This window comes from Vombatus ursinus, unplaced genomic scaffold (assembly GCF_900497805.2).
Source record: "Vombatus ursinus unplaced genomic scaffold, bare-nosed wombat genome assembly UNPS02014779.1, whole genome shotgun sequence".
Taxonomy (NCBI): domain Eukaryota; kingdom Metazoa; phylum Chordata; class Mammalia; order Diprotodontia; family Vombatidae; genus Vombatus; species Vombatus ursinus.
The window spans coordinates 68,058,831-68,086,491 of record NW_020954557.1 but is presented as its reverse complement, the minus strand read 5'-3'; the positions used below and the strand labels follow the sequence as shown (position 1 = coordinate 68,086,491).

Here is a 27,661-nt window from a genome sequence, read left to right as displayed (position 1 = left end):
AAACCCAAAAGCTGACTGCAGAGGTCAGGCTAAACTCAAAGAAGCTCCAGATAGCTGTGAGGAATACTTAGATCCCAGCCAGTGCTTGTTTTGGGGTGGTTCCCGTCTTGTTTTGAGTCCACCCAAAGCTTGTGTTTTGGGTTCCCCAAATGCAAATGACTTACCTGTTGACATAGATCTCAAATTGCCCTTCTCCTGGAGACTACCTACTGGCTACCAGGCAAATGTCCTTAAACCCTTGTCTGAACTCTATATAAAGGAACCTCACAAAGACTTCGGGAGGGAGCCATATCTTCTTTCCAGATCTCTCTCTATCAAATGACCTAATAGATTTCTTTCTAAAACCGAAAGGAAAAAAAAAAAAGAATAAGGAGGGCTGAGGCATAGGGAGAGATGGAATGACAGGAAGTTTTAGTCAGAAAGAACTGTCAGTTTTTGATCAAGGAAGTAGAACACTTGTGGGTAGATGGTGAGATCTAGTCAAAACAGAGAAACATAAGGAATCTAGCATGAAAACATTATCTGGTGGTTGTTTTTTTCCTCCCCGAGAACAGTTGATTTTGAGATGGAAAATTCTGTTTAACAAAAATTTCATCCAAGTAGTAAGTATGATTAGTCAGTGACTGGTCACCAAGACTATATCTAATATTTACTTGCCATCATCCAATTAACCTAGTGGAAGGCTACTAGGAATGCCTAGCATAAGTAGAAATTCCCCAAATCATGAGCTCTACCCTTTGTTAAGATAGTTCCATATTTAGATTATGAATTCCTAAGGTCAGTTTTCAATTGTCTGCAAGTTTCCTCCACCCTTTAAAGGGGGAGCTAAACCTGCAGGTTCAGCTCTTTCCCACTTGCTCTAAGCTTCAAGATACTTTACTTTCATCTCTGCTCCCCCTCACACCTCAGCCCTCAATAGGCTCTCCTTTTCCTTACATTTATTTGTAACAGGTTGTAAGAGACATACTACACACTGGAGGGAAAGGATTCAGACATATCCAACTATGACCAATCAACTTACCCATTAGGAGTACTGCCAACTTTGTCACATATATCCATAATAAGTCCCCAGTCTTCACTGGTGTTATATTCATTTGTTGCCTTTTCTACAAGAAAAGAGAAAGCACTTTACAGAGTACCAAAGTATATATAAAGAAGTAATAGTTTAAAGAAAAGGCCTACTTCTCACCCATTTAAAGACAAAAACCACATGGAGAAATTCCATAATATTGCATAATTTCTATTCATTCTAATTTTAAATTTCAAACCATCATTAGAAGTACAGAAAGTGAAAGAAATACAACTGTTAATCGGAATAAATTGAAGCTATACATATGACACATTATGTAGAATCCTACCAAACACTGAGGGAAGGGGGGCAGAGAAGAAGCCTTAGAAAATAACCAAGGTTCTAAAGCATGAATGGATATAGTATTACTATCACACGGCTTTTACACAATTTCAATGTCAGGAAAAAAATACACTACTTTTTCCTAGTGTTAAAGGGTAACGAATACAAAAATTATCACATCAGTTAATACTAATCTTTGTGTCGATCTCTCTAACATCAGAAAACACATAGCTTTTTTTTTTCAAATAAAGCAAAATGAGGATAATTATAAAATATGGTAGAAGGAAATGAGAAAGAAGTAAATAGTCTATTTGTGAAAAACAAGTAACAATTTATAGCTACCTTTCATCACTAAAAACAAGTCTACTCTAGTGAATATGGAACAAGGAAAATCCCTAAATGTGTTCATCTGATTTAAATACTATCTTTGAAAAGTTTTAAGGGTTCTACAAATACCCCTTACTTTGTCAACGCAGGCCTACACAGCCTGCAGCCAGCTCAGGCTGTTTGCAGCACGCCAAAGGATTTCCTCTACATACTAAGGATATTTTCCTCTACATTTTTTGCTAGCTGCCTGAAATCCTTTGGCCTGCAGCAAGTGGGGGGGGGGTGCCCTACTGAAGGTTGTTGTGCAAGCCAGGCTTAAAGGCTGAAAGGCTGAGCTCAGCTCTTTTGACAATGTCAAAGAATACTATCTCTGAAGCCTGTAGGTAAATAATGTGCTCTGTGTGTACTGAACAATACCATAATTTAATGAATGTCAGCCCAGAAGGTTAGTACAGGTAAGTGGGCATATATTACAGCAAAAGTTCACTATTCATATCTTTGGGGAAAAAATTATAAAGAACATTGGTTTGCACACTATATCTGGCATAAATATTTGACTTTCCACAAATACCAGAATAACAGTTACTTCAAAAAACCCCAAACCAATCCTATAAAATCTGAAGATTTTATAATGGCCTGCCAGAAGGAAACCTCACTTTTTGGTGAGCTGAACAACTGAATGCCCACTTGGGAATATTTTAAACTCAGGAGAAAATATAAATATTACAATTATGAATCCATTCTTTTATAGCATGTCACATTGCCTGGTGATAGGGCCATTCGCCACATGTATCTCCCATCATCTAGTCTCACATGCACAGAGGGATACAGTATTAAGAGAGACCTCCTAGAGACTTAAACTGAATTTCCAAGATTTTGGTAGGTGTAAGTCACAACATTTCATTACACCTTTTTATTATTGAAAAGAGAACCTTGAACGAGCAGTAAGATACTTGAAAAAATTAAAACATTATAAAGAAACACTTTGTCAATATCTATGAGGCGCCAAAAAAGCTCCCTCCAGAGCCCATTATGTTTTAAAATACGGATTTAATAAGAATTTAAGCCCATCTATTAAAACACTGATAAAAATATATTCTATCAACTGTAAAGAAAAACCAATCCTGAGAACAAACAGACCATGTTAGGTATTTTCTATATCCCTCTCTGACTACATTTCAAAATTAATTTTAATAGCCTTTGAGATAAATTATCTAAGTTATAACTCATAATAAAGTTATGGTTCCAAAATAATGTCTCTCTGATGACAAACTCTAGCTTTAGAAACAAAAAAAATCCAAAACCCCACCTCACTAAAACTGCTTAAAAAGCACTATAAATGTAATTGTTCTTAATCTTTGAATATGATGCCACTAATGTTTCAGCATGGCTAAAAAGACTATTGTTTTGGTACGAATTTTTGTAATAATTGATTCAATTACTTGATTTTGTTAATGGTTAAGGTTGTTACTTTTTTTTTTAAATTGTGTAATAGTCTACTAAATAAGGAATTATATTACTCATTCAGAATTTGTGTTACTCAGCCAAGGGTCTGGACTGAACATTACCTTTGTTTAACAAAAAACAAAGAAACAAACAAAAAACTACCAATGGTATTCATTAGCCATATAAATACAATTATAAGAGTTAAAGTTGAGAGTACTTGAGAGTAATCACCCAGTTTACTAAATTACTTTGGAAGTGGCTATACAAACACAACTGATAAATGGTTTAGTGAAAAGAATAGGGATAGACTAGGAATCTAAGACCTGGGGTGCTAATCAGTCCTTTGGCTACAGGAGTGTGGGCAAAATCATTCCACTTCTCTGGACATCAGTTTCCTATCAGAAAAATTAGGGAATTGAAATAGACTATTTCAAAAGTGCCTTTCAGTGCTAAATTTTTGTGACTGTCAAATATTTACAGATTATTCTTATCTAGTCTGGTTCACAGTAAGCACTTGATAAATGTTTCAACTTTATTAATCAAACTGGATCTCCTAAGTTATTTCATGTGTGGATTCAGCCTTTTCCCCAATATGGACTGTTCTCAATCAAGATGGATTTTTAAAAATCAATATTTAGGTTTTTTTAATATCTGAAAATACACACTCCACTGACCTCCTACACTGATACCTCATTGTGGCATAGAGGCTTTGCCAGAAACACAAGCTCCGAAAGAGCCTAGTAAGCTGGAAAGGCTTTGAGTTTGGGCCACTAGCGACAGAACATATGTCCATTATCTGAAGGTTAGCCTATTTAAGTTATGAAAAACTTAACTGGTAACCAAGAGATGACTCTTTTTGGTCACAGGATCTCAAAAACCTGTTAAGATGTTGCAATCTGTGATACTGAATGAAGTACCTACACCAATGAAACCACAGATCTTAAGATATATTTTAATATATACATGTGTATCTCTATAGGGATATACATATATGTTTTTATATTTAATAATAATTTCTGTAAAAAATAATTCATATAGTTTTCATTTACTATGTCTTAAGGCTCAAAGATACAATGATTCAATAATGGAATTCTGAAGTTAGAACTACACAAATTCAATTAGCTGGAGTGCTTAGGGAATGGGGAACTCAATTTAACTGACTTTTTCTAATAAGCTAAGAGTTAAGCCAAAAGAAAAAAAAAAAGAAAAAGAACTATTTGCCACTTCAAATCTTATCCTTTTTAATGCATTAGTAATCTGGTGGCCTCCATAGTTTACTGAACATAATTTATTCTTAGATACCTAAATATCTTACAATGTGCCTCAGTGTCATCATTCTACACAGGAATGCTTAATCAATGTTAAGAATAGTGTAGCAGAAAGAGTGTGTGATTTTGGAATGAAGACCGTGGGTTCTAATACTGGCTCTTCTACTTGCTTGGTATACCACTGACAAATGATAGGTATAATGAGAATGTTGGATGCTATGATCTCTAAGTTTTCCTCTACTTCTAAATCTATGACATTATACTAAATGCATGATTGAATAAATGATACATCACTATAAAATATTATATATGTAGAAAGGTTAAATATTAGCAGGAAATGGGTATAGACATAGCTTTTTCTGACTAAAACTAAAGGTATTGATCCTCAAGAATTTTCTTTTTAAAATAAATTTCTATAGAGCTTATTTTCTGTGTATGTGTATCTTTTTTTTCCCATCAAGACTTGAATCAGTAAAAACCAAACTCAATGAAGGTTCAAATTGGCTAGGTTTCACTTATATAACAGAGTTTCTCAAAAGTCTTGGTGTAGTTTTAAGCTTTAACTGAACTAAGAATTTTTGGGACACCTTGAACATAAAAATAAGAGGCGTGGACAATCTTCTATAAATGTCTAGTGCTAAGTTTGAAAAGAAAATCACATAAAACTTACTCAAGCTAAATAGGAAACTCAAAGAACCAGCTCAGATCTGTAAAGATACATAAAAAAGATGGAATTAAGAGCAAGTAACAGTATGAATACAAAAGTTAAAGTTCTTTTACAATATTAGGTACACTGAAGCCCAGAATAAACTGAGAAATGCAAGAAATATTAAGGACAACAAGAAGGATATTTTTAGTTATGGGAAAGAGGAAGATCAAAAAGAAAGGAACAATGCTGGTAGAGTAGATGGGATAGCAACAGCCAATGATAGAGAAAAGGTTGAGCTGTTCAACTCATATTTGATTTTTTTTCCTCTACCAAGAAGAACAATGATTCTTAGAAATAAGGAACAAAAGTGATTGACAAGGAATTTACATTCAAGTTAATTGAGGAAGGGCAGAACATTTCAACCACAGCCTAACTATTTTCTAGGGACTAATCTTATAATCATACTAATCACACATCTTGCTGATGTGTATATTAAAATGTATCTTGCTGAGCTATAAAACCGTGACATGGTATAAATGAATAGTTTAATTATAATATTCACATTTCCTCCTGAGTTTAAAATACTTCTAAGTGCACGGTTGTTGAGCTCACCAAAGAGTGTGATGTCCTTTCACTGACCATTATAAAGTCTTCAGATTTTGGGTTTGTTTTGTTTTTTTGGGGGGGGAGAATTGGAGGGGAGGGCTGTGATTCCATTGTTTGTAGAGAGTCAAACATTTATACCAGATATCATTTACAACCAGTGTTCTTTCATTTTCTCAATAAACTAAGTATAGTGTGTAATATTTACTATAGTATAATGTTTACTCCAGCATAAACAAGTCATATAAATAAAACTCAGGTCAAATACAACAGACAATGTTTACAAGTTAAAACATATTTTTGTTAATAATTGGTAAACTAAAAAAACAATGTCCTATCTGCCCTAACCATTTTATTAGGTGGGTTTACTTAACTGTTTTCAGGGAGTAAACTTGGGAGACAGTCTGTTTCTGTTGAAAAGCATCTGCTGTGTCAAAGCAAAATATATAAAATAAACATGCACACATGTATACACACACAGAACAAGTCGCCATTCCAATTATTTCCTTTTTTTTTTAAACAGAACATCAAACTGGTAGATCAATAAAATATCACTGATACCAAATATCTAGTTTTCAGCAAGACATCTGACAAAATCTACTGCAGTAGAAAAGATGAAAATTATAAGCTAGATAATAATTGAGATGAGTTTAGAACTAATTAAGTGACCAAACCCAAGGAGTAGTGGTCAATTTGTTCAACATCAACATGTAAGACGGTCTCTACCTTCTCCTACCAACTTCTGTCCTTGGTACTGTGTTGATAAACATTTTCATTAGTAACCTCTATAAACCAGTAAAGCTGGCATACTTATCAAGTTTGCAGAATACAGAAAGCTGGGAGGATGATTAGTAAGTAGATAAAAGAATCAAGATCCAAAAAGTTCCCAATAGAACTAGAAGTAAAGACTGAATCTAATAAAACGAAAGGAATAAAATACTTAATTTTAAGTATAGGACAAGGGACAGGTGGCTGAGACTATAATTTGTGTTAGACCTGAGGATTTTAGTGTACTGCAAACTTATTTATTGTGAGTCAGCAGTTACGTTACAGGTAGTGAGTGACAAAACTGGGATTTGAACCTATGACCTCTGACTCCAAATGTAGTGTTCCTTCTACTAAGTCATGCTGGTTAGATGACATATGGTCTCATTTTTTGTTCTAAAGTCCTATAACCCCATGACATTTCAGACATTCTTTCCATGCCTGAGATTCTATTATTTGGAGAATTGGTAAAATTCATTTCATCAGAGACTAATGAAGTAGTAATCCAGCAACTTCTGCCATAGATACAAAACTAATGATTTCTTCCTTCTGACAAATTTACTTTAAAGTGAGAAATCATCATGGAAGTAAAATCTACGAATATAACAAATAAAAGGGAAAAAACTGAGTTAAGTTACATAATGAAATATTTTAAGATTGTCACACTGACCTGATGGAAAGTCTAATTTTTGTCTAAAAGTTAACGTAATTATAAAAGTTTAAAGATGGAAGATGCAGAGTTTATTTTTAAAAAAAAGTTATTTAGTGATTCAAAGGTTACATCTAGAACACTCAAATTAAATATCTTTATTATATTAAATAGTTTAAACATTTAATGCCTCAACTAACCTGATAAATTAGAAATATTTCATAACACCTACCCACCAGTTATTTCCCCTCTCTCCATCACACAACTAGACACCTGCTTCAATTTCAAGTTAAATTAGTAAGTAAAATTTACAATTGAGTAAGTTTTCTAATGTAGTTTCAAATTTACTAAGGGGAAATAAAAAAAAAAATAAACTACTGTTTGAAAAAGTAAATTGAAATATATCAGCATTTAAATACACAAATCTGAATTGTAAAATTATTAAGGTTCTATTAAAAACAATAAGAATGTCTATTTTTGAAGAAAAAGATTAAATCAAGTCCTCTTATCACTGAAAACTGAAACACAATGGAGTAGCATGGTGCAAAGAAGGACTTAGACTGAAATTCTGGCTCTTCTTGATCTCACATTCCTCTTCTATAAAATAAGAAGGTTGGGGTAGTCTTGGGGTTCTTAACCTTTTTTTGGTATCATGGATCCCCCTTTGGCAGTGTGGTGAAGCTTAATAACCCCTTCTAGGAAGAATGTTTTTATATGCATAAAGTAAAATACATAAGATTATAAAGAAAACCATTATATTAAAATGCAGTTACCGACTCTGTTAAGAAACCCCAAACTAGCTGATCCCTAAGGTCTCTCGAAGGTCTAGATTCATTCTTCTATGACTGATTCTATGGTCCTATTTATTATCACGGAACCTGACCTAATAAGAAAAATGGACAGTCCTCTCCCCCATGTCATAATATTTCATTTTTAAGAAAGAAAGAACTAGGGGCAGATATGTGGCGTAGTGGATAGAGCACTGGTCCTGAAGTCAGGAGGACCTGAGTTCAAATCCAGTCTCAGAACAAACACAACACTAGCTGAGTGACCCTGGGCAAGTCACTTAACCCCAAACTGCCTAAAAAATAAAAATAAAAAAATGAAAGAGCTAGACAGTATAGTATTGATTCTAAAACATGACAGAATCACATATCGCAATAAAAATCTAATTACAGAAAAACCAAACTACAGCAATAGTTAATTTATCTAAAATACACTGAAGAAGGAACAGAGGAAGCAAAAAGGCTCATAAACAATCAAAATAGATTTCACAAAGTTTTTCACTTTATCCTTACCTCTTAGGCCTATTTGCTCTCATTTTTACACATAATACTAATAAGCTTGCAAAATGGAAAGAGTGTACAGGGGGAAGGAGGGAAGAGACTTGGAAGTGAAAGCTGATGGAAGGGAAGAGACAGAAAAGCTTTTTTTTTTAAGATGCAAAAACTCAAAAAAATCAGAGCAGTCTAAGGTCATTATAAATAAACAGTCCTATAAACCTGAACACCAACGTTTGTATACAGTATAACAAATGATATTCATAGAGTAAGGTGTATAATCAAAAAAGGTAAAATGATATTCAGCACATTCTTTGTCATGTCATTTACTGTTGTCATGAGAAGTATCATGGAGTTGTGAACACAAGGCTTACCTCTTAGCTAGGACTACCTGAGTTCAAGTCCTGGCTTTGGCACATGATTTCCCCAGACAGATGAGATTGGAGAATCCTCCCTACCCACCCACCCCAACTAGGAAAAAAAAAGTTTGGAAAGTGCTCACACAGTTAATGTGCAATGCTATACCTTTTTTTTTTTTAAAAGGAATTGTACCCTTAAGAAAGCCTACTCTAAGGAGCTGTAAATTGTTCCAACTATGCTGGACATCAAATTGTAATTACTCAAGAAAAGTGATTAAAATACCACCACACCCTTTGACTCATCAATCCTATTACTGAACATATATGACCAGGGAAGTCAAAGACAGAAATAAAGGTCTAAGAGATAGCAAATATTCATAGCAGCACTCACTGTGGTAGCAAATAACTGGAAATACAGTGGGTGCCTAACGACTGCAGAGTGGCTGAGAAAAACTACAGTAATAGAATAGAATGCAAGGGAGAATTGCTGTGTAATAATAAATTACAGCTATGTGAAATTCAAAAACACATGGAAGGATTTCTCTGAATGGATATAGTGAAATATGCAATAAGCAGAATCAAAAGAACGAGAAAAATGACTACAATAACGTAGAAAAAGAGTACTTAAAAGGAAGCCAGACTCTTAATACCTGAAAAACCAATGGTGGTCTCAATATCACACATACCTCCGTCCTCACTACAGAGGAGGATACGCCAGATGCTGGAATTGTTTTGAGCATTTTTGCATAATTACCTCTCCTATGAGGGTCAATCCAGAGGTAGAGTGGGAAAGATTCCCCTCTTCCAAACTTCCAGAAATGACTGTGACATAAAAACAAGTAAGAACAAGAACAAGGAAAAATGAAATAACCAACATAATAGTGATTAGACTTTCTGGATATGTGCACACACAAATAGCCTCTGCCATGAAGCCATTCAAATGCAGCAAAAAGAGCAAGTAGGTTTTATTTGCTTAGCAAGAGAAGACTAGTGTTGCCCAGCAACAGTGGATGACCATTTCCAAGTGGGCAACATTTTCAAGGGATAATGAAGGCTTCTCTTCTGCCAATAACTACCAACCTTTTCAGGTTAAATATCTATTTTAAAGACAATTTTATTCAATATAATTTAAACACTCTTAATAAGACCACTACTACACAATATAAATTGGATTTTTATAATACTTGTAAGAAAAAAAATAATACAAATGACTGAATCTTTCTCTAAACCAGCTAGAAACAATTAAAATGCAGTTAAGAAAAAAATGTTATCCAGTTCAGTGCTTCTCATCTTGTGGAATATGAGTGAAGTAAATTGTTTCAAACTAAACAATTACTGAAAGTTTTAGATGTAAATAACTCAACTTCTGGAAAAAAATTTTAAACACATAAATTTAAATATTTAAAATTTTAATTCAATCAGCGATAGTAAGAATGGTTCCCAAAAAAGCACATTAGAGACTTTTTTAATCACCTGACTTAGACTTTTCTAGCAAGAACTTTCAATTTTATGTAACAAAGGTACATAAAGTGGTAAGGGGCAAAGGGAGGGGAGCTATTTTATAAAATGTCTTCAATTTTTCATCAGTTTCTAACACCTTCTGCTTTACTGTATCTATAAGGACTGAAAGTGGTACCTATCCTAATGGTCACTTTAACCCTACAATGGATTGCTTCAGGGTAACTGAAACTTAGTAAGGCCTATTTTAATGGGCCTTTCTGTTGTTGGGTATCATGGGCAAAAAGGCCACTGCAATAGTAAAGGAAAAATGAATTATGGATGGAAGTTTTTTCAGAAAAATACTGTAGAAAAAGACTATCCAATTACCGTCCTGAAGTAGGTAGCAACAGCACTCTACATCAATTTACTATAACCTAGAAAATATTGCTAAGTACCCTAAAGAAGATTCTGGAGATTCTAGGTGAACAAGGTGAAACTAGATTCAAAAGGATGCAGAAAAGTGAGGGAATTGTGGCTAATGCCATACTGTCTCAGGGCTATAATAAGAGTTTTTCAATGCAGCAGGCCATTCAATAAATAGTGAATATTTGGAAGCAGGAAAAAGAGAGAAATCCAAATGGTATTACCTAAAAGTGATGTGTATAAACAAACACTAAAACCATATAAGTGAAGGAGGGAACAAAATAAACTAAGTAAGACAAGTGAAGACCTAGAACTGAGAAAAGCCAGAAGAAACCTCTCAGAACGAGGAATGATATAATTCATACATGTAAAATCATTTGATATCGAGGTAAAAGGAGGTTAGGATTAACAGTCACTGAATAATGCAGTCTGCTAGATTATACAATAAAAAACATAATGGTTACCACACATCATATAGAATGTATTTATTTTACTATCTAGGATGTTTATGGGCTTGTTTAGCCATTGTAAGAAAGGAGTCCTGAACCATCATCCAACTAATCCACTGAGGATGGAATCATCTTCTATTCATTGGTAAAACATACTACTTGGTCCCACTCTTGCCTCCCCCAAATCTGACTAAGCTAGAAGAGGCACTTTTCTCTCTGCTGACTATAAACTCTAATGTTAAACAAAAGTTATTTCACATTTTTTAAAAATTTAAGTATTTTTTTACCTATAACGTATAGCAAAACTGAAATATAAGTATTGTCTGTATTCCATTACATTCTAAGTAGATAAAATAAACTAAATTTCTCAAGAGAGCCACTAAGGAATTTGAGGGTATCAGTATGTTGGTTTTTTTAGGGTGTTTGAGGGAAGATTAAGTGTTTAGTTTCTGTGATAAAGAGGAGACATAAAACTATTGTTTTCAGCATACAATAATTATTAATCATCTTGGTATTAGCACTGTTTCAGGCACAAAGAAATTAAACAAGAATCAGATTAAATTAAACAAAAGATCCAGAATATCAACATATTTGTCAACCAAAAATATGAGCAATGGGTCAAAGGTTATACTTACAAATTCTACATCTGGCACCTCCCTCCCCCCTGAAATGCTGTGATCAGGTTTATAAAACCTTCAATTGTTTGGGCACAAAATTTTTAAAGTGCAAACAGAATATGGGCTACATTTTGCAGACAGGAGAAAATATTAATTGACAGCTGGAGACTAAGGTTTAGGACATAAGTAAATATCAAAGGCTTAGCAACAGTAGAAGGTGATGCTTGTACAAGGAATTAAGAAGTTTATTTAGCTGGAGTGAAGGGAGAAAAGGAAAAGAAATGGAAATTGGAGAGTAAAAAGAAACAAAACTCAATGAAAGCAAATGGAGAAAATAAGGTATAGGTATACTGAGAGGGAGAAGAAAGAAAGGAAAAGAGGACTGCTGACAAAGTTATTTTTTAAGTCCAACAAAGTTATTTTTCTTCAAAGGCATACTGAATCCTTAAGCATGGCAGCCTGAAATAGTGAAAATAATAGCTGATATTTTATAGTGCTTTAATGTTTACAAAGTACTTTAACGGCATTACTTGTTTGTAAAATTGGGATATCTTTAGTACTTACTGTTACATGAAAAAATAAGCAGATGTTACAATGAAAGTTGTAACTCACTGGGAAAATTTTCTGAAGGAAGATTTGAAAATAACTTCAAATAAAAAAAAACAGCAGTTTGTATGATGTTAGCCAGTATTAGAGATGGCCATAAAAACAAAAAGGAGAAAATGAGAGATTGTATGTGACTAAACTAAAGAGAAGTGGTTTAAAAAGATATTCTCAAATTACCTAATGGACACTCTAGAAAAAATCTTAAAGCCAGATAATCTCAACTGCTTTGTTGTGCTTATTTGTTTTAAATTAAAATAAAATGGAGTATAAAAATCAGTTAGGTACTAATAAAGATGTTGTGGAAAAGATAACCACAAAAACAAATCTTTTTATGTTTGTAAGCACATCCACAACTTCACGCATTTATATTACTAAATATCTGATAACATTTGCCAGGGACAGAAGATTGCACACAGATTTCTAAGATAACACTGCCTCCTTCCTACTTTAGAAGGATGCCATCCATGAAGAACAGCTTCATATACCCATTTCCATTCCTCGATAACACCAGTTTACATTTATAATTTTAACATTTTCAAACTGCTTCAGAAATGAAATATGCAATATAAATACTTATTTTTCCCCTTTTTTGAAGTAAAGCACCTGACCAGGGGTGGGGAACCTGCAGCCTTCTAGGTCTTTGGGTGAGGCCTTTCAACTGAGTCCAAGTTTTACAGAACAAATCCTTTTATTAAGGGAATACACTTGAGGGCCTTGAGGCCACAGGTTCCCCACCACTAACCTAGGCCTTAGTCTTGTACTTTACCTCATGGATGTCAGCCTCTGATCTGAGAGTGGGGCCATGAACTCCAGACTTCCATTTAAAGAGGGAGCTTGGCTCAGAGAACATCTCATTTCTCACCTGGCTGCACTTTGCAGGGCCTTCTCTGACCTTTTCAACATGCCCCCACAGTTGGGTACTTTCACCTCCTCTTCCTCTGCTTTTGTTTCTTTTTTGTGTGCAGACTTTTTTTTTTGTATTCCCAGCATTTAGCAGAGTGTCTGGCACACAGAAAGCACTTGGTAAATGTTGACTGAAAAACTAACAACCTTTCACTAGACCCCACTTCCTAAAACTAAGCTCTACAGCAATCACCATCTCCCGTTATCTTCATTGCCTCAACTTCTTTAGGGACTTATGAACTCAAACTTCCATCCCCAAAGTTCTACTGAAACAATTCTCTACTAAGTCACCAAGAAACCCTATTGATTGTGTAATATTTCACAACTCTCCCCCCCCCTTTTTTTTTGGTAGACAATAGGGTTAAGAGACTTGCCCAAGGCTGGATTTGAACTCTGGTCCTCCTGACTGCAGGGCTAGTGCTCTATCCACTGAGCCACCTAGTTGCCCCTCCCCCTCCTTAAAATCTGATTCTCCCCTAACTTCCCAGTCTTATAAAATTATTGAACTCGGAGGGGCCTTACAGGCTTTCTAATTTTACTGACAAGGAAAATAAGGCCCAGAGATGTTAAGTGATATGCCCATGGTCACAAAGTTGGGATAGAGGTGAGACTAGAACCTAGCCCCTCTGATAACATCTCATTTGGCTTCGCTTCATAGATTCTAATGACAGCCAAACTACTCATCTCTAATGACAGCCAAACTACCCATCTCTCTCTTTCTGCCCTCTCCTCCCATTTTTCTTGTATTGTAGATTCTCTTCCCCTTGTCTAGAAATCCCTCCTACCACCTTTCCACCTGAAAAATTATTCTCAATCTTTAAGGCCCATCAAAGGTGTCACCATTTCAATGAAGTGATCTCTCTCATATTTCTTAATGTCTCAACCTGCTTCCTCCCATTTACCACATTCTACCCTGCTTCACTCTGTGTACCTATGCCCCTTGAAAGTTCCTTCAGAGCAAGGAATATGTTGCATTTCCACCTTTGTTGTCACTAATGCTGTCACAGTGCTTTGAACATACAATCAGAGATCAGAACTGGAAGAGGCCACCTCCCACTTTACAGATGAAGAAATTGAGGCTCAGAAAGAATAAGTAACTTTCCCAGAGGCCCAAAAAGAATGAGTACTTGCCCAAAGTCACTAAGTAGTAAGTCCCAGATCCAATATTTGAGGTCCTCTGCCTAAATCTGGCATTTATTTCATTACACACATAAGGGCCTTAATACTGCTTGACTTGGATCAAGAGATGTTACAATCTTGGCTTTACCACAAACCATCTGGATGGCACCAGGTGAGTCATTTAACCTCTACACCTTTCTTACTCATTTGCAATATCCTATGTCACAGGATTGTTGTAATTACTGAGAAAACATAACTTGAAAGAACTGAAAAATAAACTGAAAAGCAGTATAAATGTTAAATGACTCTTACAAACTATAAACAATTATCTGGCTTTCGAATAAGAAAATCTTAATTACTGAAACAAGTACATAATTATGAATTTTTACATGGCTCCAACATGCTTTCAGTCACTTTAAGAGATATTCCTCTTACCACAAACTTCACCTTATGTAGTTTTTAATCATCAACTAGCACGTATTAAGCACCTACTGTGTGCCACTGTGCTAAGTGCCAGGGACACAAAGAAAGTAAAACAAAACAGCCTTGCCTTCGGGGGAGGGGGTGGTGTGGGGTGTGGAGGGACAACACGCAAACTACGTACGAAAAAGACAGTACAAGCCACTAATTTTTAGGAGACCAGGAAACGCCTCTTAATGTAGAATGCTAGATTTTATGGGACAGTCTTGATGGAAAGTCAGGGGGCAGAGATCAAAAGAGAATGCCAGTCATCGGGGGATAACCACTGGAAATGCCCTGACTTGGGAGATGAAGTGTCTTGTGTCAAGAGGAATTTTTAGAGGTCCAGAAGTACTTCTTTTTTTTTGGACTGCTCCATGAATCGTTTAAAATACTCCAGCTCCAGTCTCACCTAAGAGCATTCTATTCAAACCCATAATCCTGGGGAGACTAAAGGTCTCAAGACCCGATTAACTAAACCTACTGCTTTAATGCTCCCCTGCGCTATGACAACATTATACTATGCTATTCCGGCGACCAGAGGGAAGCTCTCGCCCCTTCTCGGTACTGAGGCTGAGGCTCTGCCGCCAGCACCCGGCTCAGGGCGGGGGTAAGGGATCGGCGGAGTTTCCACTCCAGCACGGGAAAGCCCTGGGAGAGGCCAGACTGCCCCTGGACTGGCTGGCGAGGGTGGGCGCGGGGGGCAGCCCCTCACACCACGCGGGGAGGGGGTAGGACGGGGCCGACCCCCATCTCTACATTAACCGCTCACTTCGGGATCAGCCGGCAACGGGACACGGAGCCCCGCTGGGGGGTGAGGCGGTGGACAGGGGAAGCCTGGGGAAAGGCGCTCGCTCCGCAGCGCCCCACCCCCGGGGAGGGGAAGGGGAAGCGGGGTGGAAGGGGGACCAGCGCCCAAAGAGGCGCCGCCGACGAATCCTTTCCCCAGACTCCCAGACCCCCTCCCCCCAGCACCGCCGCCGCCCCTTCTCACCCCGGCCCCGTCTCCAGAGGAACAGCCCCTGTAGCCCAGGGCCTGGCCCAGTCACTCACCAACATCCTGCTCAAAGGGATTAGGCGTAAACAAAGGCATCTTGCCGCAACCGGGTCTGCTCCAGGTAGGGCGCGATAAGGGCTGCAGAGGCGGCGGCAGCGACGGCGACAGATCCTGGCCCCTCTACTAAACCCAGAGACCGCCGCTTCCTCGACGGTCCTCCGGCCCAGCCTCAGCACTTCCGCAAATGGAGCTGCCCTTGCTCGTGCCTGATCCCAAGGGGCCGAGACCTCCTCCCGGAGCCTCCGGCGCTATGCCTTTCCTAGGCTAGACCCCAACAGGCTGTCAGCTTTCTTTCCCCGCTTCCTCCTCCATAAGCAGGTCCAAGGGAAGGCGACTGCCTTGACTCCAGAGTCACGCGGTCTTCAGGCGTTAGCCTTAACCATTTTCGGATCTCGAGGACCCCTTACGGAATAAGGACCTTCGAGGACCGGAAGTTGTGACAGGAGTCTGGAAGCTGAGCGTCAGGGTTGGCTAGAGACCGGCACAAAGGTCTATTGGTGGCACCAGGGGGCGCCAATGCCCAGGCTTTCTACGACGTTGCTGCGCCCTCTCGGGAACCTACCGGGGTAACATCAATCCATAGGCAGATGAAACAACACAACCTAACCCATACTCGGCCTCCTCCATAGGCCCTGGGTTCCCGGGAAAAGGGGGTGAGAGCCGGCATGATCGATGTAGTGGGAAGAGCACTGAGCTAATGAGACCCAGGTTCAAATCATGGTGTTGACATTTGACTAATTGTATGATCAGTTAAAATTTTGAAGCCTCTGGTTCCTCCCCCTTGAAATAAAGAAGTAACACTTAATTTGCAGGGCAAAGAGGAAAACGCTAGGTGTAGCGGCAGGCTTTGGATCAGACCTCTCCAGGCTAGAGGTGTGTCTTCCAGGACTAGCTGCAAGGGCTTCTGGGAAATGTAGTCCAGGGATGTTTCTCCCCTCTCGGTGGGAGGAGAGACTCCAGTATTTCTAGTTGTGGGGACTGGGGGCGCGCAGAGGGGCCGGGGCCACCTGAGCTGGGAGGTTCCGCTGGCTGCGTCCAGTTCTGAGAGAGAATGCAGATTATACTGGCGTTTGGAGGGAGAAGACCAGACAGACACGGAGCCGGAGATTTCAGTGGGAATCGGGAAAGAGACAGGAGCTCCAGCAGGCATTGTGCAGTGCGAGTCTAGAAACTGGGAAGCTGCACATGGAGGGGCAGCCACTGGGATGGGATTGCTGCCCGGGCCCCGAGTGCTGGAGCTGCCTCCACTTTAAGCAGCCAGAATGGGACAGTTGGAGGCAACTGATAAAAGAATTAATGATTAAACTATTTATTAAGCCTTTACAATGTGCCAAGCACTGGGCTAAGCTCTGGGGATGCAAAGAAAAAGAGACTTTTGGGGTAGACATGGACTAATGGGGGAGACAACCTGCAGACAATTATGTGCAAACAAGATATATATAGCATAAATCGGAGATAATCACAGAAGGAAGACACTAATATTAAGGATGGTGGGATTTTAGCTGGGACTTAAAGAAAAAAAGGACAGAAATGAGGAGGGAGGAGCCTGAGGAACAACCAGTGAAATGTGGGAGACGTAGTGCTGTGTCAGGAGCAGCAAGATTTTATATTTGATCCAGGAGGTAATAGGAACCCACTGGAATTTGTTAGGGTGCTGGTCAGATCTTCGTTTTAGGAAGATCACTTTGACTTTTTTGAGTGGAGGATGGACTGCAGTAAGGAGAGACTTTGGGCAAGGAGACCAACCAGAAGGTTATTGCAATAATCTAGCTGTGAAGTGATGAGAGTGGTAGCAGTGAGGAAAGAAAAAAAAAGGGAGCATATGAAAGAAATTAGAATCAGCAGGATTTGGCGACAGTCTGGATGAAAAATGAGAGAGAATGAGTCATCAATTGGTTTTGAGCCAGGGTGACTCTAGTAAGAACAGTGGTACCTTTGACAGTAACAGAAAAAAAAGATAAGAAGGCTTGGGAAAATAAGATAATGAGTTCAGTTTGGGACAAGTTGACTTTAAGATGTCAATGGAATCTCCAGTCCAAGGTGTTCATTAGGCAATCAAGAAATGTAAGCATAGAAGTTAAAAAGGTTAGGACTGATCAGATAGATGATAAGAGAATCATCTACTTAGAGATGATAATTGAATCCTTGGGAGTTGATGAGATTACCAAGGGAGATAGTATAAAGAGAGAAGATGACCCAGAACAGAGTCCTGGGAAATACCCACAGTTAGTGGGCATAATAACCTGGATAAAAATCCACAGAGGAAGCAGTCAGATGGGTAGAAAGAGAACCAGGGAAGTGAAATATGTTTTCCTCAGAAGTCAGTAGGCTCTCCCATTGAGTTCAAAGGACCTTGCCCACTCTTGAGTGAGAGATGGAGTAGACTAAGGAAAAATCATGCCCCCTAAACCAACTGAAGGAGATGAGAAAAAGTGGTGCAACCCACATTTGGAAGATGGGGGAGCTAGCTAAAGAGGGAAACTGGTTTACCTCTGATAATTCCCACTCCAATTCTGCACAAGCTCTAATATTTGTAAACCTTAAAGTCCTATACACTACAAGGATATTGATTTCATGGATGTGGGTGCTGATTCCACCAAAAGAGATTATAATTCCAGTCACTTGGGAGAGAGCTTTTAAGAGTTACTCTGGGCTTAGATTCTTAAAATCTAGCCAGTGCTCAGATTCTTATAATCTAGCCAATAGCTCACTAATGTTCAGACTCCTTAAGAGTCTGCCCAATATGATGGATGTTCTAATAAACCTTGTCTTTGGATGAAAGAAGGCTTGGGTCAAATTCATTTGGGCAGGACCCATGTCTTGTGATTTTGAGGTCCAAGCACCCCTAAACTCCTAAACCTCAACATTTTGGTGACCCGTACGGGGAAACTGCCTAACCCCACGTTCTTCTCCAGCCAAGACTGGAAGGTATGTAAGCCTCCCCCCTCCCCTCCTTTCTTGCTCTGCAGTTGGGGTCACTCTCCAAGCACCAAGGCGTGGAGGTGCTTTTTGGGCAGACAGTTACAAGGTGGTCTGGAACTCAGCCTGATGCTGTCAGGCTCTCGGTCCACTGGTTCGGTTTGAGGCCATGGACCTGGGTACACCTTCCAAAGCATAAAGGAGAAGGACGGATTCTCTACCCGGAAGCCTATGCCCAATTCTGTCAATTCTCTCAGCACTAGGGAATTGGGGGAAAATGCAATTACTTTTTGGTTCCCTGAGGCTTACTTAACTCCCCTCTACACTCCTGAATCCTCCTTCATGGAGGTTACAGGGAAAAGTTAGAACAGCTAAAAATATCTTAGTAGATTCTGGAGGTTTTGTGATTGATCATTAAGGAGTTTTGAAACACCTCTGTACAACCTGATCACTCCCTTCCCTTGAGTCAAGAGGGTATCTGTTAACCCCTCTCATAGGAGAAGAATTTTGCCCTTTACCCCTCACCTTTGATTTTTCCCTCCCCCCACCAGAGAAAGGAAGGAGAGGGGAGGGGCAGCAGCTACAGCGTGGGCCCTCTGGGCAACCTTTACCTAGAAGCATCACCCAGGTTCTACACATCGTGCTCAAAGGAAAGAAGCTGGCCTTCCAACTTGGGTAATCATGCTTTTTTTTAAAGTTGTATTTTTAACTGTTAATGAGATGTGGATTCTCTGTGTAAAGTAATTTGGAAACATTTAAGAAAACTGAAGTCACCTGATTCGTAATGGGTTTGTTTCAAGTTTCAAACTGGTGACCTTTTTGTGTCAGTTATGTCAAGCAACTTTTCTTGATTTGGTTAGTGCTAAAATAATTTGGCTATTGTTGGTTATTGTTTTGATGTGTAAACTTGGCAAAAAGCTTGTTTGGGTTTTGTCTTGCTAAGAATTTGCAATTATATAGGAATAATCTCTAATGATTGGCTTTTTATGCCAGGAAGAATTTAAATTTGAGATGTAAGTCCTGGAAAAGTTTTTCCTAAATTATGATTAGTGAAACTTGCTGTTTGAGGTAAAAGCTCATAGGATTTTATTTTGAGTTGTCTGATGGGTCATAATCCATCGAAAATCAATAATCCACCATCTGAGAGAAATACCACAAGCTACTCAGAGACTATGATACTGGTAGGAAGTCAGCATTGGGAAAAGTTGAGAGAACAGTTTTAGCTTCAGTCTAAGATGGGATCCTCCTGGCTCAGTTTCCCCCATTATGTTCCTTTGAAAGGGAATGTTACCCACCTGGCTATTCCTGAGTCTGGCTATGAGGTGGATTTGATACTGATGAGGTTGGGATCTAGATCCCAGAAAGGAAAAACCCTGGACTTTCCCACATGGCCAAATCTCTGGCTTTTGCCTGAGGCTATAATTCCATCAACTGACCTTTCATTGTGGCTACATCCAATCTCCCAATTCTGTTACCCATAACCTAGGCTAGCCTTCCTTTGCCTTACCTCCCTATGGCCCCCAGCCATTTCCCACCCTTAATCCTAGCTAGGCTCCATTCTCCCTTGGCCACAAGGTCCAGGTCCCAGGAGTTCTGTTCACCCCAGCTTACAGGCCCCTCCTAGGTCCCTTCCACAGTCTTTCTGTATATAAGGACCACCTTGTCTCCATTAAGATGCTTAGATTCTTAAAATCTAGCCATTGCTCAGATTCTTATAATCTAGCCAATAATTTACTAATGTTCAGAATCCTTAAAAGTCTGCCCAGTATGACAGATGTCCTAATAAACCTTGTCTTTGGCTGAAAGAAGGCTTGGGTCGAATTCTTTCGGGCAGGATCCAAATGTTGTGATATTGGGGTCTCAGCACCCCTAAACTCCTAAACCTCAACAATACTGCATGGGTGGAAAACTGAATTATCTGAATCCAAACAGAGCTAAGGACATTTTATCCTGGGCCCTAAATCTAGTCCCTGCTTTATATCTGGGCCATGCAGTCTTTTCTGTCAGATTTGTGTCTTCCAGGCTATAGGCCATTCACCTACAGTAGGTAGCAAACATCGAGTACCAGCCAATGTTCCCCCATTGTTCCCTGGATGCAGCCTGTGCTTGGTTCTAGTCAGCCTTCTCTTTGGGACTCCCTCAAGGCAGGGACAGCTCTACGCCCCTTGCCAGCAGGAAGCAGTTTCAGAAGCCAAGACCTTCACCCTTTACTCCAAAAGAATTTGGGTCCCCTTTGTTTGAGGGGGGAATGATGAGGATGGAAGCTAGACCCCAAAAAGGAAAAACTGTGGACTTTCTCACATGGCCAAATCTCTGGTGTTTGCCTGAGGCTATAATTTCATCAATTAGCCTTTCATTGTGGCTACACCCAATCTCCCAGTTCTCTGTTACCCTTCACCTAGCCTAGCCCTCCATTTTCTTACCTCCCTGTGGCCTCAGCCCACTTCCTACCCTTAAAACTATCTAGGCTCCATTCTCCCTTGGCCTCGTGGTCCAGGTCCCTGGAATTCTATTACCTCATAGACTTCTTGGCCACTCCTTGATCCTTCCCATAGTCTTTCTGTATATAAGGTCCATCTTGTCTCCATTAAGGTGCTCAGATTCTTACAATCTAGCCAAGAGCTCACTAATGTTCAGACTCCTTCAGAGTCTGCCCAATATAACAGAAGTTCTAGTAAACCTTGTCTTTGGCTAAAAGAAGGCTTGGGTCGAATTCATTTAGGCAGGACCCACATATTGTGATTTTGGAGTCCTAGCACCACTAAACCTCAACAATATGACAAAAAAAATCTGAAGTAAAATTGATAATAAACTACAATTTCACAAAGAAAAAGAGTTACTCTGACCAAAAATAATTCATTACCCTGTGGCCAAATTGGTGATGAGCCCCTCCAAATTTAGCTAGGTTTATTCTCATACCATAGGCTTATTATCTGGCATCCATCCATGCTCTTTTGCATACTGCACTCTGGCTGGCATGGCATAGCATAGCCTCTAAGAACCCAGGATCACCTCCACAATTTGAGAAGGCATCAAGTAAAACTTTTCTGGAGCTATACAAATTCAGAAGGAAGGAAGGATTTATTAAGCACCTACTATATGCCAGGCTTTACAAATATTATCTCATTTGATCCTCACAACAATACTAGGAAGTAGGTGCTATTTACATATAGCTATTGTTATTACATAGTTATTTTTATATAACTGTTGTCATTCTCAGATGCTTATCTGTTCCACATTCAACTCCTTCTTTTAAATGCTTTATTAGTAAATTTGCAGATTCATTACTCTTCATTTGTCTTTTGTGTTAATCAAATATATATATATATATATATATTTTAGTGAGGCAGTCGAGGTTAAGTGACTTGTCCAGGGTCACACAGCTTTAGTAAGTGTCAAGTGTCTGAGACCAGATTTTTCTGTATATAAGGTCCATCTTGTCGCCATTAAGAGGCACAGATTTTCACGGTCTAGCCAATAGCCCACAGATGCTCAGATTCCTTAAGAGTCTAGCTAATATGGCGAATCTTCAATAAATCTTGTTTTTGGCTGAAAGAAGGCTTGGGTTGAATTCTTTCAAGCAGGACCCAAGTATGATTTTGGGATTCCAGGACCTCTACCCTCTAGACCTCATCAACACTCTTCTCCAGAGTCATCTGAGTCCAGTGGCAAGACATAGATCAGGATGATTGGCAATGGCCCCTGGATGTAGTAGGAGACCTTGACCTTTTTAATCTAAGGTCTTTCACAGGTCTTAGTTTGTCTGAGGCAATGTATATGTCTATATATGAACTGAATGTCATAACTACCAATTCTTAAGAGGAAAAGATAACCGAAATGTAAAAAGACAGCTAATAAGACATTAATTGTAGGTGTCCTTAATGTTCTGTCAGAGCTTGACAAATTCAACAGAAAGATAAGAAAATTAAAGATAAACATAAGGATAGAAAAACAATTTGATAGGTGACTCTTGGGGAGATGACCACATGAAAGATGAAAGGGAGCCCAACTCTCCCACTTTTACTAAGTAGTTCAACATATTGAACAATGACCAAAAATCCAGAGGAAACTTCATAAACCAGCTTAGGACTGAACAAAAAGAAAATGAAAAGTTACGTAAATTGAAAGCAAGGTATTGCACATACCACACACCCCCATAAAAAGTTTTTTAAAATGAAAATAAACAAAGTAGAAGTCCTGAATGTGGAGGCCCCTTGACAGATAAGATAAGCCTTACAGGCATAGAAAATACAGTACCTTGACTAAGAGTTTAGAAAAGTCTAGAAAAGGCAGTGGACCATGGGAGAGCCTTAGTGGTAGCACCCGACCAGAAACTAGAGTTGCAACAATAGTGGTGACTGGGAAAACCAGGGGAAAGAGAGAAGGGTAGTAGTCTTGAGTAGCACTTTGGCTGGGAACAGCCAACCATGGAGCTCTGACAGAATCTGGAGCCTGCTAGAATCCTGAGCCCAAGCACACAAACAAAGTACAAAATTAGGGCAGAAACCAAGGGAATCAACATCAAGACCAAAAAGGATCCAGCCACCTCCATTCAAAAATGTGGAAGGGGGCTGAGCCTAGCGCTGAAATAAATCTCAAATCAGAAACTAAGGGTGGAGATGGAAGACAGAGAATAACAAAAGACACCAAATTCTATAAAGACATATTGTAGATGAAGAGGAAAATCTAGAAGAAAAAAATAACTCCACAAAAAGTGAAAGCATAAGAACTACAAGAGAGAAACATGATGCAAAGGGAAAAAATTGGAGAATAAATGACTTAGAATAGAAAGTGGAAAACTTTATTCAAGTAACAAACTCCTTAAATATTAGGATGAACCAAAGAGAACTCAATGACTTCATTAGACAATTAAATGTATAAGGTGTCTTAAAAGTCTTATTGTGGTTTGAAACTACTAAAGCCTCAAACTGCACTAAGACTTTTGGGACACTGTAATGGAACAAAATTTAAAAATGCAAAATAGAAGAAAATATAAGTCATCAACTATCAGAAACAACTAGCCTAAAAAACTGGTCAAGGAGAGACAATTTAAGAATTTATCTGAAACTCTTTAAAAACAATGACAAAATGAAAGCATTGATGCCAACTTTTTTAAAATCATAAATGTAAATTACTCATATTTATTAGAACCAGAGGGTAAAGTGGAAACAAAAAGAATCCACCATTTACCTCTTGAAAGAAACTTCACTAACCCCCAGAAAACTCTCCTGAAAACATCCTCCCAAAAACTTCCAGGAATGTCATAAACAAAATTCAGAGCTTCCAGATCAGATCATCAATCAGACAGAAAGGAGCTCAGATACCAAAGTACTAGAGTCAGGATCACACAAAACCTGACAGCTACTAAGTCTTGAAATACAATATGCCAAAGAAAAAGAAGACTTAAAACCTAAGTTCTTATATTAATAGGGGAAGAAAAGATAAGTATCCCTTTGGAATGCTAATGTCTTAAAACGTTACCTTGGGCATTAAATAAGACCAGCAGAAAGATGAAGTTGACCTTGAGAGAGAAGAGAAAAGGGAATACACTAGGAAAGAAATGAAGAAGGTAGGAAACTTACTATTTCTCATATTTGGGATATACTAGATTATACAAAAATGGAAGAATGGGTAGGGGAAGTGGGCATCTCACGAACCTCACTCTTAACTAGAAGAAGGAGGGTTAAACGCGCTCGCGCACGCACACACACACACACACACACACACACACAGAGTTTGGTATAGTAATACTTAAAAAGAAAAGTGTCAGGCATAGGGGAAGAAGAGATTTGTGGAGGGGATGGCCAAATTGCTGTGTAGCCACACCTCTTGTACTTGTAAAGCTGATTGGATGAGTGGTTCTGCCTTCTCTCTGTTATCTGCCTGCTATCATCTGCTCAGGGCTCCTGCAGTAGTCCTAGGCCTTTGACATTTCTGCTGTACTCAAAAGTGTTTTTAAAAGCCCTTTTTCTTTTTCTTAGTATTCATCATAAGCCTCAACTCCTTCTGAGTTTTAGTGTTCTTAAGAATATGTTTTGGGGACCATACCATTCTTTTATACGTCTTCTTTTATTTGTTCTTCTTGCCGTCTTCCATATGTTATGGACATTTTTTTTTTCAAACTGCAAGTCAATGCATCGCCATCATTCTGTCTAGATGGTTCCTCTCTTGCTTCCTTGTCAGAATAACATCATCACAGTTTCTTTCTTGAGAACTCCCCATGCTTCTTGAACATTCTTTGTCAATAAAATTTTAGGTTGCAGGATTCTACTTATATGTTTTCTGTAAAAAAAAAAAAAAGTTGCTTTTCCAAAATCTAGAATATGCTTACTACCTTTCCACTCCTGCTGTACTAGAACTCTTCCACAGTTCTACAATCACAGCATTTTCACACTGAAAGGGACTCTATAGCCATCTATTCTACTCTGCACCTCAAAAAGGATCTCCCTTACAATGTAAAAATAGTTAACATGTGTATTACTGTGTGCCAGGCACTGTGCAAAATTGCTTTATAATGATTTTGTCATTTGATCTTCACAACTCTGAAGGTATTATCCCCATTTTACAGATGAAAAAACTGAGGCAAACATCAAGTTAAGTGATTTACCCAAGGTCACACACCTACTAAATGTCTGAACTCAGTTTGCCTGGTGCTCTATCCACTGTACCACTTATTTGCCCTCAATGTACACAACAAGTTCTCATCCAGCTTTTGCTTGAAAACATCCACTGAGAAGGAACCCACTACTCTTCTACTTTTGAATTGTTCTCATTGTCCTGTAAATTATTTTTATTGCTATTTTATATTTATAAAGTACCTTCACTTCCCAATATTTCTCTTCTTCCTCCCCCACCCAAGAATTAAAAGAAAAAGGAACAGTTCAGTAAAACTAATCAATATATGAAATCTGACAGTATATGTGTTCTTCCAAAACCAGACCCTCTCCTTTTCAAAGGGGAAGGAGTGCATCCTCCTATCTCTTCTTTGAGGTCAGCTTTGGGGTCAACACAGCACTCTTTCAATTTTTCTGATTGTTTTTCCCCATTTCAATGCTGTAACTATTGTGTGTATATATCTATGCACACATATATCTATATTTCTTGCTTCTGCTTAGCTTACTTTGTTGTTATTGTTATTCATCCTTCATTTTCAAAGAGGATCAATGATATCCCAAGTGATACCTTGACTTGCGTGTGAACTGGATATAAGTGAGCAGAATTGAACAAAGTAATTAGCCCTCTTCTCTCTTCCAGAGTCATCAAAGTCCAATAACAAACAAAAGTCAGGATAACTGGCAGTGGCCCAGGATACAGCAGATGACCTTGGCATCTTTGATATCTGACCAAGCTCTAAGCACCCATGGTGCCTGCTTCAGCCACTTTCATGGCCATTTTGCTGGGGGATGTCTTTACATGCTTAGGGTAGACATCTCCCATTACCAAGAGGTTTGAGTCCTGTCTATTACCCTCAATCTGGTTGAGCCCATCTGTTGAGACAATTTTACCAGAATCTGGATGTGCACATGCTACAGCTTCTTGGAGCCACAGGTGAGAGTTGGGTAAGAGATAGACACCAAAGGTGGATAAGCAACCCTGAAAAGGGCTCAGCAAGCCCTCACACCAGAGGTGCTAGTCCTCCCTGAACACCCCAAATCTTGGTTCACTGGTCTTCCCATCCCTCTCTATTCTTCATATTTATTTTTTCTTATTCCACAGTAATATTTCATCACATTCCTATGCTACAAAAATTTATTTTGTTATTCCCCAATCTGCAGCAATGATGGAAGCAACCACCTGTGCCTCATTAGGTCTCTACTTTCTTAGGACTACAGAGTCCCTACCATTGCTTTCTAGTTTCCTTCTGTTGGCATTATTTTTTTCACATGGATCACCAGAAGTGGGTAGTGGTCATCAGGTATGACCATCATATCCTAACTATATGCCCCAGGAATCTAGCAAGGCTGTCTACTCTTCATACTCAGTTACTGCATGGTTGCTTCACTGTCCCCTCAGCAGGGAGTCCTTAAGCATCACTTATTACTCTGACCAGTGCTGGGAGTCTTCCTTTCTGGTTTCACCAACAGATCCAAAGCAGCTGCTTCTCCCAAAAGATAAAAATAACTCTACTCGAAGAGTTACAGCTATTACAGATTTCTAAAGGTTTGATGGTCCTTCTAACCTTCCTTGTCAGTGCCTTAGCATACATTAAGATACCCCTTTACCTCTTCAGGATCGATTGTTTATTTAAGGGTTTCTTCCATTCTTTAAAGGAAATCCTCATTCTCCCTAATAATCTGAAGAGTAGAGAAGTCTGTCACTTACTACTTGGTTCATTTAAATCACCAAAGTGATTGTCACTTAAGTTCCTTGGACCTCAGTTTCCCCATTTCTAAAATAAAGGGGTTGAACTGGATGGCATTTGAGGTTCAGCTCTAAATCTATGAGCCTATGATCCTAATTATTCCTCCTGCCTTTTCTCCTTCTCTCTTAATATGGAGATAAACTTGCATTTTGTTTTTTGCTGGGTATTGAAAAACAAACTTAGTATACTCCCGGCAGGTCATTGAAAAGTTCCCCTTGCCAAACTCCTCCGTATTTGCTAGGAAGCAAAGCCCTCCATTCTCTGTTATTTTTGTGACCCTGCTGGAGACCTCAGGTACCAGTAATGAGTGATTTCGATTCATCCTTCCATATTGCTGGTTCTCTGCTTCTTTGTCTTCAGGCTTTAGTGAGGAGCTCAGGAAGAGAAGTGAGGCTTGTGAGGGTAGTAGGAAACTATCCCATCTACTAAAAGGGGTAGCAAAGGACCTGTGCTGGTTCTGTGTGAGCACCAAGTGAGATCTGGGGAGTGGAGGTGAGAAAGGTGACATCATTACTGAGGGAGGAATGACCGCATTGTTGGGCTGTGCAACCCTGAGGGTTCTGTCTCTCTCTCTCTCTCTCTCTCTCTCTCTCTCTCTCTCTCTCTCTCT

General features: G+C 38.9%; 1 protein-coding gene and 1 long non-coding RNA gene across 2 annotated transcripts in view; one reads left to right on the top strand and one right to left on the bottom strand.

The window, feature by feature from the left end:
- Positions 1–15,952, bottom strand: part of LOC114045962 (signal transducing adapter molecule 2) — a 46,988-nt gene extending 31,036 nt beyond the window's left edge. The window contains exons 1-2 of the mRNA XM_027866185.1: positions 15,767–15,952; positions 1,022–1,106 (exon numbers count right to left, since the gene is read on the bottom strand). Of these exons, the coding sequence (XP_027721986.1) occupies positions 1,022–1,106; positions 15,767–15,806 (125 nt within the window). The 5' untranslated portion in view covers positions 15,807–15,952. The remainder of the gene's footprint in view (positions 1–1,021; positions 1,107–15,766) is intronic.
- A 3,299-nt stretch (positions 15,953–19,251) lies between these two features.
- The window catches only part of LOC114045589, a 10,807-nt gene continuing 2,397 nt past the window's right edge, over positions 19,252–27,661 (top strand). The window contains exon 1 of the long non-coding RNA XR_003569400.1: positions 19,252–19,364. This is a non-coding gene — a long non-coding RNA (uncharacterized LOC114045589). The remainder of the gene's footprint in view (positions 19,365–27,661) is intronic.